Below are 17,266 nucleotides of genomic sequence, written 5' to 3'. Positions count from 1 at the left end.
CCTAAAGCTCACAGGAAAAAGTAATTCAGAATTGGGGTTCAAGTAAATTGGGTTTCTGTTGCTTACAGTTTAAAAAGAAATTAAGATGTGTATGCATTATATTTATTTCAGTCTCAGTTTTGCTTGCTTTTTTTATTTTGCAAATACTTAATTTAAGGCATTTACTTATGAAACCATAATTTCCAATTGAAACAAACTGCACAGAAATGGAAAAAAAAAAAAAGACCGTTCTGGCCTTTGTGGAGTCTTTGTTTCAAGTAATAAGGAGCGTGGAAGATTCTTTCTTAACTTTCAAGATTATTACACTTGACAAGAATCTGTACTGGTTTGTGAGCATGTGCAATTTTAATCTTGACATAAGGTACAGGAGGGAAAACAAGCACTTCACTTGTCTGTGCTAATGGGGAAGGCTAAAGCCCATTTCCCCCTTCTTGCATTCGTGCTCATTGTTCTTTTGTAATGAAATTAAAGTTGTAGGTTGTAGGTCGTTGACCTATGAAGAGGTTTGAATTTTGATTACTTAAGAGCTGTCTGAAACTGGTGACCCCAGTTCTGGAATTGGCTCTGTTCTTGTTGTAAAACCTGAGATTTGCTGATGACTTCAGTTATGCTTTTGTAATACCTTAAGCTTTTTCAGATGCATGGCAAGGGAGTAACTGAAACTTTTTTCCTCGAATAATACCGTTTTAAAGTAACTCATCGTCAGTATCATGATATTTCCAGGTACCTCGGCTTGATTTTTAGAAATTGTAACACATGATCTTTATGAAGAATGCTGCAGTGTTTAGAAATAGTCAAGTATTATTGTCTTAAAGATGACAGTGGTGACTCTAGAATACAAATAATAAATGGTAGTAAATCCAAGAGACACAGTTTACTACTAAACTTGCAGTTGATATGGACACAGAAATTAGGGTTCATATTTCCAGATCATTTATTCCCTGAAGCAGCACATGAACCTGAAATTATTTTCCTAAATGACTAGCAAGACACAGAAGCATAAGCATAAAAAGGGAGAAGGAAGATTCCGAGTAGTCATGAGAAACAAAGATACTGTCACTTACATCAAAAATGTCTGCAATAACCTACCTGCCTGGTTTGCATGATTTTTGTAGCTGTTGCTATCACAGAATACTTTTTTCTAGATGTATTGTTCAAAGTAGTTTTCAGAATGACAATTCCAGTGTAGTTTCTGGGAATATAGAAGCCAAAACCACTGCAGAGTGAATTTGGAAAAACTCAGCATCTTTTAAAACACGATACAGCGTGGTGTTCTCCATCGCATCAGGATCAGAGGGTTTGAGCCAGCAGTGTGCCCAGGTGGCCAAGAAGGCCAACAGCATTCTGGCTGGTATCAGGAATAGCGTGGCCAGCAGGAGCAGGGAAGTGACCGTGCCTCTGTACTCGGCACTGGTGAGGCCTCGCCTCGAGTGCTGTGTTCAGTTCTGGGCCCCTCTGTACAAGAGGGACACTGAAGTGCTGGAGCGTGTCCAGAGGAGAGCTACCAGGCTGGTGAGGGGTCTGGAGACCAGGTCATATGAGGAGAGGCTGAGGGAGCTGGGCATGTTTAGCTTGGAGAAGAGGAGGCTGAGGGGAGACCTCATTGCCCTCTACAGCTACCTGAAAGGAGGTTGGAGAGAGGTGGGGGTTGGCCTCTTCTCCCAGGTGAATAATGACAGGACCAGAGGAAATGGTCTGAAGTTGTGGCAGGGGAGGTTTAGATTAGATATTAGGAAGGATTACTTTACTGAAAGAGTGGTCAGGCGCTGGAACAGCCTGCCCAGGGAGGTGGTTCAGTCACCATCCCTAGAGGTATTTAAGAAACGTGTAGATGTGGCACTTCAGGGCATGCTCTAGTGGCAGAGATTGTAGGTTGTTTGTTTGTGGTGGTTTGGGTTTTTGGGGGGGTTTGGGGGCTTTTTTGGGTTTTTTTTTTTGGTGTGTGTGTATGGTTGGACTCAGTGATCTCAAAGGTCCTTTCCAACCATGAAGATTCTGTGATTCTATGATTTCACTGGTGCTGTAAGCTGATTGAAGACCCTCCAGCTAAGAAGAGCAGCTTTCTTACTGCCTCACTGCCAGCTCCCTCTGATGATGGAACTAGTAATTGGGCATCTGTACGCTGAGGGTGGAGCAGGGCGTAAATCACTTGTAACCCTGGCTACAGCCACTAGCACTCACCCAAAGCAGGGACCAGGCACATGTGGCTTGGAGGTGGTGGCACCATTCTTTTTGGTGGTAGCATGGTCTTTGTCCAGCTCTGAAGCCATTACTCCAAGTGTGCATTAGTGGAGAAAAAAAAAAATACATGTAGAGTTTGGTAGTGGTGTTTGTTAAGGAAATGAAGGGCTCTTTCTCACTTTACACACAGTTCATTTGCAGTCTGGCTGCTCTCAAGGGAATTTGAGTTTACCAACAGCCAGATGAGAATAACTTTGGGAACACTTTGAAGTTCCAGTGAAAAGCAGCAAGGAAATAACACTTACTCTGTTGCACGTACACACTGCAAGCCTGCTACCTGAAGCAGGTGCTTACTTCTGCATTTAAACTCATTTTAGAGAAGAGAATCTTCAAAGATCTTCTGAGGTTGTTGAAGGTTTCTTTTAGTAAATAGCTGTCTGCAGTCAGAGAACAGCTTAATGCATTTATTTGCCTTTGACTTGTGACTTCTTCACGTTCTTTTATCACTCTGTAGTTATTTGAAGTCTAGTAACACTTTATTGTATTTGAGATTTTGCTACCAGAAACCATTCCTTAGGAGACTTGCCCAGAGCTTTCCAGAATGCGTGTGTGTTTATACGTTTTATTACACTTTTGAGACATTTACACTGGCTGTGTGTGACTTGGGTGTGTCACTTTCTCTGCTCTCTTTGAAAGAAAATGTTTGACATTCCTTGCTTATTGTGTTGAATTAGGTTAAATAAAGTAGTATCCTTCAAATTGTATATTTTGATCTTCAAGAACAAGATTTATTCCCTTCCCCTCCTCTCACAAAGTGTATCTTGAAGTGGATGCATGCTTTTTTAAACTTTGATGTCTCTCCATGATATTTTTTATTTTACTCTTGCAGCCAGCTTTTTTTTTAATGTAGGATTGTCTTACTTTCAACCATTAAAGTGTTAGGTTTTTACTGTCTATAGGTTTCACCTAATTGGTGAACGTAGCCATTATCCTACTATGCTTACAGTCAGATCTTAATTTTTAAATCCCTTCTGTGTTTTGGGTATATATACATAGATCCTGTTTCTTTCTTTTTTTCTTTAGTATTATTCGTGTTCCATAGGAGGCTGGTTACTTGGTGGATATGGCAGGCACACTTGGAACGTAGCTACAAAACAGGTTGAGCCTTTCATAAATGCTTAGAAATACTACGTGGCACTTGTAAGCCACAGACCCGGTATTGGACTAGTTCATTGTTATGACATGCACAGATAATAACACTTGTATGTATTGTAAATGTCAGACTTGTGTAGTGTGAATTCAGAACTGTGTGGGTGACTTTTGAGTCTTCGACCCTTGGAATGAACAACAATATTGTTGACAAGGTCTGATTTCAGAAAGTATTAGCCTTAAATTAATCAATATGTAGATTTTTTTATGCAAAAAGATGCAGTCCGTATTCTAGGCAGCAATACCTTTTTAACAAAAAAAAATATCTTTAATGGTACATATCAGCCTGCCAGGAAACCACAGAAGTCTCTTCTGTACCTTCATTGTTATGGGAGGTCCATGCAGGGTCTTTTCCAAAGCACCTTTCTTCAGTTGGCTTGGTTTGGAAACTTAAAAATTCCAAAATACAATTTAAAAAGGATACTGATCAAATGTACTTGACTACTTTCTGCCGTAAACTGCCAAAGATTACACCTGTTTCCCTGCCACGTCACCAGTTAAAAACAGTGATCAAAGGTAGTTTGTGAAAGGTGAAGTAAACTATATGAGGATACATCCAGGTTTTTTTTCCAGATTAAGTTTTTATGGTTTGGTATACTATTTTTAATTTTGCCAAGTACTTTTTCTCAGTGTGTTAATTTATGTAAACATGATAGTAAAGCATAATTTAAGTTGACATCTCTTTATATGCAGGTTTCTACAATCCAAGAACTTGTTACTGGTTATGAAGCCTCATTGAAAACTTGTGACCTTTTTAGTACATGTGGTAAGTTTCCATTGTCTTATATTAATTACACTGTAATTACCAGTACTGTTTATGGCAGTTACCAAGAACTGTTGAAGTGATGATACTTTTAGCAAGAAAATAGTTGTAATACGTCCTAGCAAATGCACGCATTACAGCAAATATTTGCTGAATTTGCCAAGCTTTGTTTTCTGTGTGTGTTTTTTCAAATGCAGTCTTCACCCTTACTGGTTACTGTAATTTTTTCCATTTTGTTGCAGAAAACGGAGAGAAAGAGCCCCCAACAACACTGCTTTGGGTTCGATATTTCCTGGCACAGCACTTTGACAAACTTGGCCAGTGCTCTTTGGCCTTGGATTACATTAACGCTGCGATTGCTAGCACTCCAACATTAATAGAACTATTCTATTTAAAAGCAAAAATTTACAAGGTAAGAAATTAATTTGGACACATAGAGTATCTAGTTTATAAAAAACCAACCCATCTAATTGGTGTGAATGTGTAGATAGTATGGTTATGGGCATCAGTTTTCATGTGGGTTTCTTTTGGGGCACTGTTCTGTCAGTAAGAAAATGAAAACCCTTTTGTTTAGATTTTGCAAAGCAACTTACAGCGAATTGTCATTCTGAAAAAATCTGGGGGTGGGGGGAGCGAACAATAAATAATGCCTTTTGTTATTTCTGAGGGAGAAATACCAGTAGCTGTAGATTTCAGGAGCTGGTCAATAGCAGGCTTATACTGAAAGCTAACTATTTAATTTCTCCCTAACAGCATGTAGGTAACCTCAAGGAAGCTGCCAAATGGATGGATGAAGCACAGTCTCTGGATACTGCAGACAGATTTATTAATTCTAAGTGTGCTAAATACATGCTGCGAGCAAATATGGTAAAGGACGCGGAGGAGATGTGCTCTAAATTCACGAGGGTAAGTATATGGCTTTAATGAAGAGAGGTTTTGTTTGCCTCTGGCAGTTTATTTTTCACTCGTGTAACTTTTGACCAAAATAAAAAAATATATTTTATTAGTGTCCACTTTTAAGATAATGCTCTTACACTTAGTGGTAAATAAGTATGTAGAATCTTAGAATGGTTTGGGTTGGGAGGGACTCTTTAAGGATCATCCAGTCCAACCCCCCTGCCATGGGCAGGGACACCTCCCACTAGAGCAGGCTGCTCAAAGCCCCATCCAGCCTGGCCTTGAACACTTCCAGGGATGGGGCATCCACAACTTCTCTGGGCAACCTGTTCCAGTGTCTCACCACCCTCACAGTAAGTTATTTCGTCCTTACGCACAACCTGAATTTCCCCTCTTTCAGTTTAAAACTGTTAACCTCTTGTCCTGTCACTACAGGCCCTGGTGAAAAGTCTCTCTTTCTTACAAGCCCCCTTTATATATTGACAGGTCGCAGTAAGGTCTCACTGGAGCCTTCTCTTCTCCAGGCTGAACAGCCCCAACTCTCTCAGCCTGTCTTCATAGGAGAGGTGTTCCAAGCCTCTGATTTTTCGTGGCCCTCCTCTGGACTTGCTCTAGCAGACTCATGTCCCTCTTGTGCTGGGGGCCCCAGGGCTGGACGCAGTACTCCAGCTGTATAGATCCCGTAAATACTGGAAAAAATGGTCGTTCAAAGGTGGTTGTCCAGAAGTACTTTATACTGCCGTACTTCCAAGTACCTCTCTGAAAATGCATCTGATGGATACCTTGTTTGCCAAACCCGCTATTCCCCAGTAATACCATCTGAGTGAGTGCATGGGAATGTGCACTGTATTCATTATGATTTAGCATTAATATAAATTAATTTGGACTTGAACATTTCGTTCCTTTAAGCTAGTTCTAAAGACGAAAGTTTTGTTAAAGCAAATCCTGTCCTTAAAAGATGGGGTAAGCACTTGAAATTCTGTATTGTTTGACACTGAACAAAATTTAGATTCATAAAGACTGGATTTCCATATTATTTATGTAACTAAATATGAAGACAGCTACTTGTAGGGATTTTCTGGAGCAGATAAATGAGTCAGGCTCCTTAATCCTTCTTAATTTTAGGTGTGAAAACACTTGAAAATTAATCTGAACTTTGTGGATATTTCTAGGAACGACTAAAAATTTGATCACTAAAACTCATTGTGTATGCTTGTCAGAAGTGTTAGAGCAAGAAATACAGAACTCTAGCCATAGATATTGTGGTAAGATAGGATAAATCTGATCCTGAATAATTAAATGTTGTGAGTTGAAGTGGGTTTTCTTTTTAGTAAAAAGGCTGTTCTGAAAATTTGGTGGCTAACATTCGTGATATGTGGAATGTGCTTCCAGTTTGGTTTAGAGCAATAAATCCTAGGATTTTTTCTTGTAAAAGTATGAAGGATAAATCTAACTTAATTTATGTAGACTAACAAGTTCTAAGAAACTTATTATTCATACTACATGATAAAGCAGTAAATATATTAGTGAATTTTTAGACTAGTAGATGACACCTGACAAGGGGAAAAAACAACAAAAATTATGTACTGAACTTAAAGATTTTTTTAAAATAATGTTGTTTTCTGCCCCCAAATTGTAAAACTAAGACTGCGTATACAAGCATGAGTTAATCCTAAAAATCTGTTGAGACTCTAATCTTGTTCAGGTAACTTTTTTTTAAAAAATCATTTAATCTGTCCTTTTCTATCTTGGGAGCATAGGCTATCACCAGTGTTATTCTCGGTCATTGGGTGGTTGTATCTATTTTCTATTGTATTCCAAGTAGTTGAAGGATTGATTGTTTCCTACTAATGGCCTGAAACTAGCCATAGTTGAAAGAAGCCATTGATAAATTGTAATAGCAAAAAGTGATAATGACACTTATTTCAGGAAGGAACTTCTGCTATGGAAAACCTAAATGAGATGCAGTGTATGTGGTTCCAGACTGAATGTGCCGCAGCTTATCAAAGGTTAGGAAAGTATGGTGATGCCTTGAAAAAATGCCACGAAGTAGAAAGGGTAAGTAGGTACAAACACCATCAGTTTCTTTCCCAATATTTCTCACACACTAATGAAAATATTTGAGGTAATCAGCATGATTTTCTTTGCATATAAAGTTTCTAGTATAATGATTTTTAAAAACAGGTTGATACTTGATGATTTATTGTAATAGATGTCACCCCTAGCTATTGTGTGAAAAACATTTGAAGTGAAAAGGATTCAATATAAAATACCATGTCTCCCAACTATACAACTATTTGTACAGTAACTTTATGCTGTCTTTTGCCAGCTCTTTTTTTTTTTTTAATCAGAACAACAACATTTCAGTTGGCTTTTAAAGGGTGCCTAAGTCTTTGAACAATCACATTATAGTTTTTGTTATGAAAGTGAGATTTTTCAGTATGGGTTTTTTCCCCTGCTGAGAGGTTCCCTTGGACAGTCAGTATTATACGGATATTTCTATGCCTGTTAAATATTTTATGTAAATAATCAGTTGTAACTTTATTCACCTCCATCTAACTAAAAAAATACATGAAGCAAGGGAAGCGCGTAAGAGTTGTGTGTGTGTTCTTTTTTGTCTTGAAGCATTTTTTTGAGATAACGGATGATCAATTTGACTTCCACACATACTGTATGAGAAAGATGACTCTCCGTGCCTATGTAGACCTTTTGAGATTAGAAGATGTGCTCAGGAAACATGCCTTCTACTTCAAGGCTGCTCGGTCAGCAATTGAAATCTACCTGAAGCTCCATGATAATCCTCTTACCAATGAAAGCAAAGAACAAGAAGTGAATTCAGGTACCTAGACCGTAATGGAGGCTCATATGTGTATGACGCATGTAAAAGCTTATTAAGCTAAGTAAGTTATGTGCTAATAGAACAAATATGAGTTGTAACATACACAAGTTTTTCCTCTTTTCTGTCACGATTTGATGACTGGTGAGATCACAGATAACATGCTACAGCTTTCTTCCTCTCTTTTCTCTCATCGTGTTGTAAAACTAGTACACGAATGAACCTAGCTGTAGTCGGAGTCCTTGGGGATGAGTGGCATTTCAGAACATTAAAAAGAAAAATCGAATTCAGTTCAGCCATTTATCCATTTAAACAAAAGATAAATGTCAGTAACAGACGAATTATGAAACACTGGATAGATTTTGTGGGAAAGCAGTCTGAATTGTAAGAATTTAGTTTTGATTTAGTGTATTTAATTTATTCCATAGTAATACTAGTTAATACTGTGTTACACTTCAGCCTTTTTTCACATGACTTCAGGACCAAAGAAAACATGCATAAGTGTATATTAGCAAGATTAATACATTTAGGAAACAATTTAAAACTAGCATTAAGTGAAAAGCAGGCTTTCTTAAGAAACCAATGGGGTGTGGTTTGGAAAAATGAGGATTCAATGACAAATGAGTTATGAGGTTTTTTCCTTTAAGATAAGTAGTTGCTTCTCCGTTTGTGGAATCGCAGCTACTGTCAACACTGCAGTGGCTGTTGACTAAAGGGGTGCAATTAATGTCTAGCTCTTTACAAAGGGAAAAATATTTGACGTGGGTTAAAAAAAGTTAAACTGAACGAAAAATGCCACTTAATATTGCCAATACAATTTTACCTTTCATTCAGAAGTGAATAATAAGTTTTCTCCATATCTGCCTATGTATAATGAAGTACATATAAAAAGAGACACATTTCACAGCACGGTTCGACTTGCATCTTTTTTTCTCTCCAATTTTAATTTGTTTCTGTATATAGTGGAAGATCAGTGTGTGACAGAGGATCTTGATAGCAATATGTCATAGAAACATAGAAATTCAGTAGGCTCATCCACAGGGGATGATAGCACTGTATGAACTGAGTTTAAAAGAACACTTGCTTCTCCCTCCTTCCCTGTTTCAGAGTGGTGGCTGGCCCCAGTAGAGAGGTCATGGTGCCATAGCCACGAAAAAAAAAAGTGTTAGTCCCTCAGTAGCGCATTCTTCTGTTCCTTGACACATTATTAGCACAGATTCTGTTCTCAGTGAAACACCACAGTAAGCAGACTGGAAACTACAATATTATTCGGGCTAAACTGGTCAGGTCAGTGGGATGGCAGGGAAGGAAAAAAAAGGGTGAATGGAAAGGCTGGAGGCTCCTCGCTTCTGTGTGAAATGTAGGAAACCCATGTTTTGTGTGTTCTGCTTTTCATGCAGCCGTTAAACTGTCTTGGTTTATGTAAATGCTTGTCCAATCTAAAAATCTGAACACAGCAACCAGACTGGAGGTACATATAATGGTCCTGCTAATACATACCAGAATATTTGACCTCTCCTCACCCTAAACAATATCAGTTTTTACTTGCATCCATTTAGCTATTCCGTGGTGTTTGCAGAAAATCAATGCAATTATCATGGCTGTATGTTGTTCAGACACTTTAATGAAAGATAGCAAGCTTGTTTTAAGATGGAGTGTAAATCCGTCTGTGTGTTTCTAGTTAGCATGGAAAGGAAACTGAGCTATGGTCAATATGGGAGCTTAGTATTACCCTTGAAAACCACTTCTGAGGCAAAACCTGCCATAGATACAACAATTTTATGTAGTTAACCTTTCAAACAGTTGAGGCTTCTATAACAAATACATGAGAGTGTTGTGTTATGCCGTAAATAGTAATCCAGTAGTAATGTTGGACTATATAGTGATGATAGTCTGGCAAATGCTGATATTTCTGGAAATCACTGTAAAAGTATGCCATTTTGAGATGGGGAGGAGCTTAGTGGGATGTCTGAGTGTTTGAGAGAAACAAGATTTTTTTAATTAAATACTCTGTGAATATAAGTTATCTGTTTGTTACTTTAATCTGTAGAAAATCTCTCAGCCAAAGAATTGAAGAAAATGCTTAGCAAGCAAAGAAGAGCACAGAAGAAAGCAAAACTTGAAGAGGAAAGAAAACATGCAGAAAGAGAGCGACAACAAAAGAATCAAAAGAAAAAGCGAGATGAAGAAGAGGAGGAAACTAGTGGACCCAGGGAAGAGCTAGTTCCTGAAAAACTGGAAAGGGTTAGCATGGTCTTTCATGTTAAATTCATGTGATTTTCATAAAAAGCCTATAATAAGCGATTACTGTCAGGTTCCACTGAAAGAATCCAGGTGTTTCTATAAAATTATTTTTCTATGCAAAGATACCTTTTTGTAGTCTGTTTACACTAAAAAAAGTCATTTTTTCCTCTAATAAGTCAAATATTATTAATAATATTGTTACTTTCTTTAAATTTGAGGTTTTTTTGAACAGTAGGCCATCCTTCATTAAAATAGATACTGAACAAGAAGATGGTTTTTGTCTGAAGAACTCTGGTTTTTGTACAGTGAATAGAGGAAAAACTAACAGAAATGTGATAGCAGTTCACAAAATTTGAAGACATGAGCCAGTATTGCTCTAAGTACAAAGAACTGCCTCCTTTATCACAGTGACTTCAGAAGTTTAAGCTTGCTGTCTAAGGTGATTGTATTTAATTGTTTCCTAAATACTAAATTACAACGCTGAGTACGCTACATAGGCAGTGCCAGAGTTAGCCATGATGTCGTCTTTGTCAACATGAAATAATGAGCAAACACTTTTAATTCAGAAAGTTCGCCTTTGGCCTCTGATTATTTAAATGCACTGAATAATGGAAACTATCCTTGGTGGGTTTTCTTTGACATTTATTTTAAGTTTTAAATTTCACTGTGTTTTCATTAAAACAGGTAGAAAATCCATTAGAAGAAGCCATTAAGTTCCTTATACCACTTAAGAATCTTATTGGAGATGACATAGAAACACATTTATTAGCATTTGAAATATACTTCAGAAAAGGTAAAGTACCGCATGATTTTATTTTGCTCTACAAAATTTTAAACCCTTCACTGCAACCTGTGTTATCTGAGCGTAGCCTACAGTGCTCTGGAATAGATCTTTACTTGACTGAAGTTGGGGTGTGCATCATATCCAGTAATAATAGGAAAAGTAGAGGAAAGAACAAAGTAAGTTGTAGTAGATACTGATAAATGCGGTAGAGAGATATTTGCAGTGTGATCTTTAATTATCTAGGGGAAAACAAAGCCAAACAGTAACACCTATGCAGTGTTGCCAGAGTTTGAGCAGCAGACATTTCTGTTATTCAAGAATTAGGATGGGAAAAATTAAATCTTCTTTTTAATTCTGTGTGGGCATTGATGTTTCTAATATTTGTACTAGATTTACTAAAAGAAACAGTGAAACAGAGAAGAAGTTCTGTATTCTTAATCTTGGTATGTTTTTGTTTTTTTTTTTTCCTTCCCACAGGAAAGTTCCTGTTAATGTTACAGTCTGTCAAAAGAGCTTTTGCCATCAACAGTAATAACCCATGGCTACACGAGTGCTTGATTAAATTCTCTAAAGCTGGTATGTGTGTAGGAAGTACGCATGTATGTAAAAAGATACAGGAAGTTACGTTGTACAAAGGCGTAACTACATATTTTTGCAATGTATAAATACTCTTGAAGCACAAACTGATATAAAATAAGAATAGAAATAGACAGCTTGTTTTCCGTGGTAATACCCAAGAAAACACAGGTTGTACTATGCAGGGTACTGTGCATGTATTATATTATGCTCCTTCCTCCGTTAATCCACCAGGTGGACCCAATAACTCACTTTGGCTAGATTTCACAGAGAGTAGGTGTTCCAGAGATCCTTGAAATTCTTAAGTTTTAAGAAAAGTGGCAAATATGGGAGATTTTGACCTGAAGCAAAGCACACGTTCAGCAGGAAGTTTACATGACAGAGCATCCTTGATGACTGTTTCATCTATAAATGCATCAGTATAACTGCTTGTGATGTGTTTTGAATGGAAATTTGTGTTTTCTTTCTGTGCCCTAATTTTAAAAATGGGAATTTTAGCAGTGTTGTTTGTGGTTTCATGCTGTTTTCTAGTTGTTTAAATGGCTCTTTTTGCTTCTCTCACTCTTACCTTCCCCCTTCTAGTATCTGACCATAGTAACCTCCCGGAAATTGTGAGCAAGGTCCTAACTCAAGAAATGCAGAAAATCTTTGTTAATAAAAACTTGGAAAGTTTTAATGAAGAATTTCTCAAACACAACGCTACCTCCATTCAGCACCAACTGTCAGGTTTGTTTAGCTTTTTAATGCTCTTGAAAAGTAGATGATTTAAGTGATTTAAATCCAGAATCTTTATCTGCAATCAATAATTCGTACATAAATTCCAACGAGCTAGAAATTCACATGTTTACCTTGAGTTTTTGCTGCCTGCTTTTACCATGTTAAAAAAACCAAACACCCTCATTGACTTCTTTATTAGATGCATAAGGAATGTGCTTCTTACCTCCAAAAAGTGTGCAATAAAACCACTAGAGATATTCAAGTATGGAAGCACTGTCATCCCTGCTGTTGCAGGTTCTAATTTTGAAATGATTAGAAAATACAAACCAAAAAATCCTACATAATAGAAGCAGTGCTTTCCCCTGCTTTCTCATCAGCTGGAATGTCTCTCTTCCTACTCCTAGCTTTGTCATGTAGCAACAGCATCAATAAAAATATCATGACAAACTTGTTATGCTAGTTTTGCTTTTCTGCTTCATGGTCAACAATGAAAATGTTGAAATATGAGAGTCTTCCCCTATTTGTGTAGAAGAGGTGCAAGTAGCTGCTGGAGGTAAGTCAAAGGAAGGTGGAATTGAAATTTGTCATGTCTACTGAGTACAGAAAGGTTTGGAATAAAAATTGATGTCACCTGAGAAGCTAGAAGAGGAGAAAACAGAACACCTCTCCAGCAGTTAGGAAGAAAAAAAAATAAGTGTAGATTTATCAGGCATTTAAAGTACTTAGAACAGTACTAATCTCACCTAGTTTGTAAAAGTTACCCAGGGCCTGTCCAGAATCACTGGAGAAAGTTAGCCTCAGAGGATTGTTTATGTCTTAAAGGAAGGTTAGGTAACTTACCCCAAACTTACAGAGGCCACTAAAAGATCCCTGTTTCAGGGCAGCATCCTGAGAGGAATACTTGCACTTCTTTTCCTGTGAGCAGGCTCAAGATTTGGGAAGTCAATATAGATTTCTTGGCAGGCAGTTGCTGCTCATTCTTACAGATGTGTCCTTCCACTCTTGTCATTGTTGGGCATCTAACTAGATGTTTTCCGAGTTCTATTTTCTGGCCCTCCGTTGTTATGGAAAATAGTGTAGTCACTTTGTCATAGTAATTGTACAGGCGAAGACTGTCACAATTCCGAGTTTGGCTTCACACTGCCTACATCTTTATTGACTTTGAGAAGAAGCCAAGCTAGATCATGGACAGCGGTGGCACCCATGTTAAGAGAGATGTCAGGGAGCCCTTTGAAGAAAGTGAGTCTATTCACATTCAGTGGAGATGAGGGACTCCAATGTGTAAAACCTCCGTAGGGTCAATCAATGAACCTTAGGGTCCATTGATGGCTGTGATCCAACAGTGTATCAATTTACAGGCAGTGGGAACAAATGTGGGATTAGGATTTTAAAGTGAAATGAGTGAACTAACTGTAGACATGCCCTTGGTAGCTCTGGGTCTTCACCTATGTGTCAGTCTTCTGTTTATGCTGAGGCAGATTTGAAGAGATTGACTTATCTACTGTACAGTAGATAACTACTTAAACTGTCACCTTTAATTCAAGTTTGAAGATGTAAAGGTCTGAAAGACCTAAACCTTTGTTGTCTGAGAGTACAAATGAGTGTTTTAGCTTAAAATGATTACTAGTAAAAAAATTATGAGCAGAATTTTAATCCCTTTGGGTTTCTGTACCATAACCTCCCTGTAAACAAATGTAACTAGGTTAAATTTCATAAGTTTTTTGACAATGATGAATCAAACCCAAATATATTCAGTCTGGCAATTTATTTTCTGAAACCTGGATACAATAAGCAGTAAGAATTAGGAAGCTTTCTTTAATTAGGAAAAAAATTTTAATAATCTGGGAAATGAGCAAGAAGAGATAATACACTCAGAATGTGGGGTTTTAATTATTTCAGTAAAATGATTTCTTAAGTTTTTGTTCTTTGTAGTAGATTATGTAGTCAAGTGTGCCTGGACTTTGTGTTTGGGAAAAGGAAAGTGTATGAAACGTCTGCATGTTCATTAAGATGAGATTTTAAATCAAGGCAGTTACGATATGAGGAGCAACATAATATTTTGCTGCGATGCCCAGATGCATCTTAATAAACTGTTCGTGGTCCAAGAAGCTGGAGAGTGTCTTCTGGACTGTGTTCCATAATTTTTTCATAGCTCTATTCGCTTATCTCCAGTACTTTTCAAAAGAATTCAGAGTATCACTGAGAAAATATATTTTATTCACTTGTACATTTGGAGGATGGATTTCATTTAGCCTGCTGATTTGAAGGGCTTAGTCACCAATATACTCTGTACGTGTGTTTCAGTAACGTGAGGCATTTCAGTTTTGCAGAAGCAGATCTCCTCCATTACTCAATCCTTACGCTTCTAATAAATTTCAAAATAGCTTAGAAAATAGAAAATTAGTTTTGTTAGTTTTAAATTACAAATAAGAGAGGAAAATGTGGTTTATTAAAACTTGCAAGAAGTCTTAATTCACATTGATTTGCACGGTTTCGGATTCTGTGTGTCTGTACGTGCGGTATTGCATTTAGGAACACTGTTATCTAAATATTGTGTTGTTTCTTACGATAAGGTGCAAAGATGATGTATTTCCTGGACAAATCAAGACAAGAAAAAGCAATTGCTGTTGCTACTAGATTGGATAAAAACATGAGAGACAAAAACGTGAAGGTAAAAGATACAGTACCTCAAGCCAAAAAATGTGTGGGATCTTAAATAACTTACATTTAACTGCAGGGTAAGGTACATGCTTCATGTACCATGATATATTAGTAGTATTTGAAAGGACAAGGTTTCATTTTTTTTTCACCTAAGTAACTATAAGATATCTGAATGCCAACAGAGAACTTGCTGAGATTAATATTGTTTAACAGTACATCTTTTAGTAGAAAAGCAATTCTATAAATCACATTTATTAACTGTTACTTTTGTTTCTTTAGACGTTAACAAAGGTTTTTGAGGCACTGCTTGATGGCAGTTTTGGAAGCTGCCACAGTCAATGCGAAGAATATCAAGCAGCATGTCATAAACTGTTTCCTTTTACGTCTGCCTTTATGCCTGCCACAAACGAGGACGATAGCAGCATTGCATCTGTGAATCATACAGCCATTAACCATGATTTGCTGTCTAATGAAATTTGAAGTCGTGTGCGCGAGCCCGGGTGTGCGTTATACCCAACATGCACACGTGTACACGAAACTCTGACTCTCATTACATGCTGGCTGGATACAGATCAGGGTTTACTTCTCCAGGTTGTATTTTAATATCTTTAACAGGTATAAAACAAAATATTTGGATAGTTAAATGAAATGGAGTATGCTTTTAGTTATTTTTTTTTTTCCTCCCAACAAAAACTGCCAATATTTATGTAAACATTATCCTTAATCAGCATTTTTCATGTTTATACTTGTACAGTTTTAAGTCTTCTAATAATCCATCAGCCCTCCCTCACAAAAATTATGGATGTTAAAGACTGCTTTCACATAAGTGTCATTACGTATACAGATAAATGTGATCATATCTTGTTAATAAATTATCATTTGAGCATTATTAGCAGATTAAGACTGAGGTGCTGCTTGAACTGCCCTCTTTGTCTTTTACTGGTTTTTTTAGGTTTTTTTCTGGGTTTCTTTGGGTTTTATTGTTTGTTGGGGGTTTTTTTTGTTGTTTTTTTGTTTTTTGTTTTTTTTTTTTTAAATCTTTGGTCAGCTTGGTTTGTTTTGAAGCACAGTGACAATGAAAGCATTGGGGCTTTGCATGTTTTTGTCAGGTGTGTGTCTTACATGGAACCAGTGTTGATGGATACGAAGATTAGGTTTGTGTTAAAAAAAAAACTAAGGCTTTTTGAAAACTATTCTATCTACCTTGTGTTCCATAGCTATTGTTTCCTTAAGTTTATGGTCAGTTTAACATTTTTGAGTATCCTGAAGCAATTCCCTGTGAAAACATAATGAATTCGATACTGTTGTTTGTCTTTCGTTCCATCCTTCCCCTTTCCTTGTCTTCCTTCTGGTTTCTCCCCATCTGTTCCCCTATTGACACTTAAGTTGAAAAAGCTGCTCCAATTTTGGGCAAGTGCGTAAGGTACAGTAATGGGGGAATACAGTTCTTCTCCACATCGTAAAAAATTCACTGGTAGGTTTACTGTATTACCTCCATTAAAACGCCTTAGTTGTCCACTTACGGCCAATACTCCAGTACTTCTCACGACTAAATACTATTGCTTTAGGTGCTACAAAGCACATGGTATGTGAGGAGTATGTTTTACATTTAAAAACTACTTAAGGGAGCACAAAGAGGCTGACTACAAATCACAATGAACCTTTTTCTTACTTTATATTCTGGTGCATTAACTATTAAATATACAACACATCAAAACGGAAGTCTGAATCTAATATACCTATTTAAAGCATAGTATTGCCGGACAAAATGGCTACATATGACAGCTTTACATTCTATAAGAACTGCTATCAAAACATAACTATACTGTGGCTTGTACAGAAAATCTGTTTTCTGGAAACTGTAATGGAATCATTCGATCTCGGTTTGTTTTTATTTCACTGCAATGTAAATAATTTCAGTAATATTAACTAGCCCCTCAAAGGCAAATATAAGTTCATGAAGAGGGGATTTTATTAAGACAAATAAACTGTTCTAATTAAAATTCTCCTTTGTGTGTCATCTGTTTAGATTCAAAATTGTTGAATGGAAAACTCACTGTAAAATATTGCCAACATATGTTATGCTGTAATAAATTATTTTGTACACACTTGCCTTTGGTTTGGAATTTTTGCGTATTTATGGACATCAAACTTAGGTCCATCACATTTATTAGGTTTTTTTCCCACTCAGTTGCAACATTCACTGGTTTAACGGGAACTCTGTAAGTAGTTAAGAAAAAAAGCATAAAAATCACTATTTAGCACATTGAGACATGTATCTCTCTATATAGTAACACGCTGCCCTGAGAAATATGGCGAGGTGTTTTTATCCTATATATTCACCGTGCCGCTTGCTGTGGAACAACTTGCTCAAAGGTGTCTCAAGGAGGGAGAGGTG

General features: G+C 37.1%; 1 protein-coding gene across 7 annotated transcripts in view; it reads left to right on the top strand.

Annotated features, from left to right (window-relative positions):
* The window catches only part of NAA16 (N-alpha-acetyltransferase 16, NatA auxiliary subunit), a 71,276-nt gene extending 54,300 nt beyond the window's left edge, over window positions 1-16,976 (top strand). For 5 of the 7 annotated variants that reach the window (XM_054190336.1, XM_054190305.1, XM_054190295.1 and 2 more), the window contains 11 exons: window positions 4,084-4,156; window positions 4,396-4,565; window positions 4,907-5,059; window positions 6,980-7,108; window positions 7,676-7,889; window positions 9,937-10,130; window positions 10,815-10,923; window positions 11,392-11,490; window positions 12,073-12,216; window positions 14,781-14,878; window positions 15,148-16,976. In XM_054190336.1, the coding sequence (XP_054046311.1) occupies window positions 4,084-4,156; window positions 4,396-4,565; window positions 4,907-5,059; window positions 6,980-7,108; window positions 7,676-7,889; window positions 9,937-10,130; window positions 10,815-10,923; window positions 11,392-11,490; window positions 12,073-12,216; window positions 14,781-14,878; window positions 15,148-15,348 (1,584 nt within the window). In that variant the 3' untranslated portion in view covers window positions 15,349-16,976. Of the gene's footprint in view, window positions 1-4,083; window positions 4,157-4,395; window positions 4,566-4,906; window positions 5,060-6,979; window positions 7,109-7,675; window positions 7,890-9,936; window positions 10,131-10,814; window positions 10,924-11,391; window positions 11,491-12,072; window positions 12,217-14,780; window positions 14,879-15,147 lie in introns of those variants that run through there. The other 2 variants (XR_008464724.1, XR_008464729.1) reach the window with 2 other exon arrangements.
* Window positions 16,977-17,266: the final 290 nt, after the last annotated feature.

Source organism: Rissa tridactyla, chromosome 1 (assembly GCF_028500815.1).
Source record: "Rissa tridactyla isolate bRisTri1 chromosome 1, bRisTri1.patW.cur.20221130, whole genome shotgun sequence".
Taxonomy (NCBI): domain Eukaryota; kingdom Metazoa; phylum Chordata; class Aves; order Charadriiformes; family Laridae; genus Rissa; species Rissa tridactyla.
The sequence above is the reverse complement of the archived record's forward strand: the minus strand, read 5'-3'. Positions and strand labels throughout refer to the sequence as shown.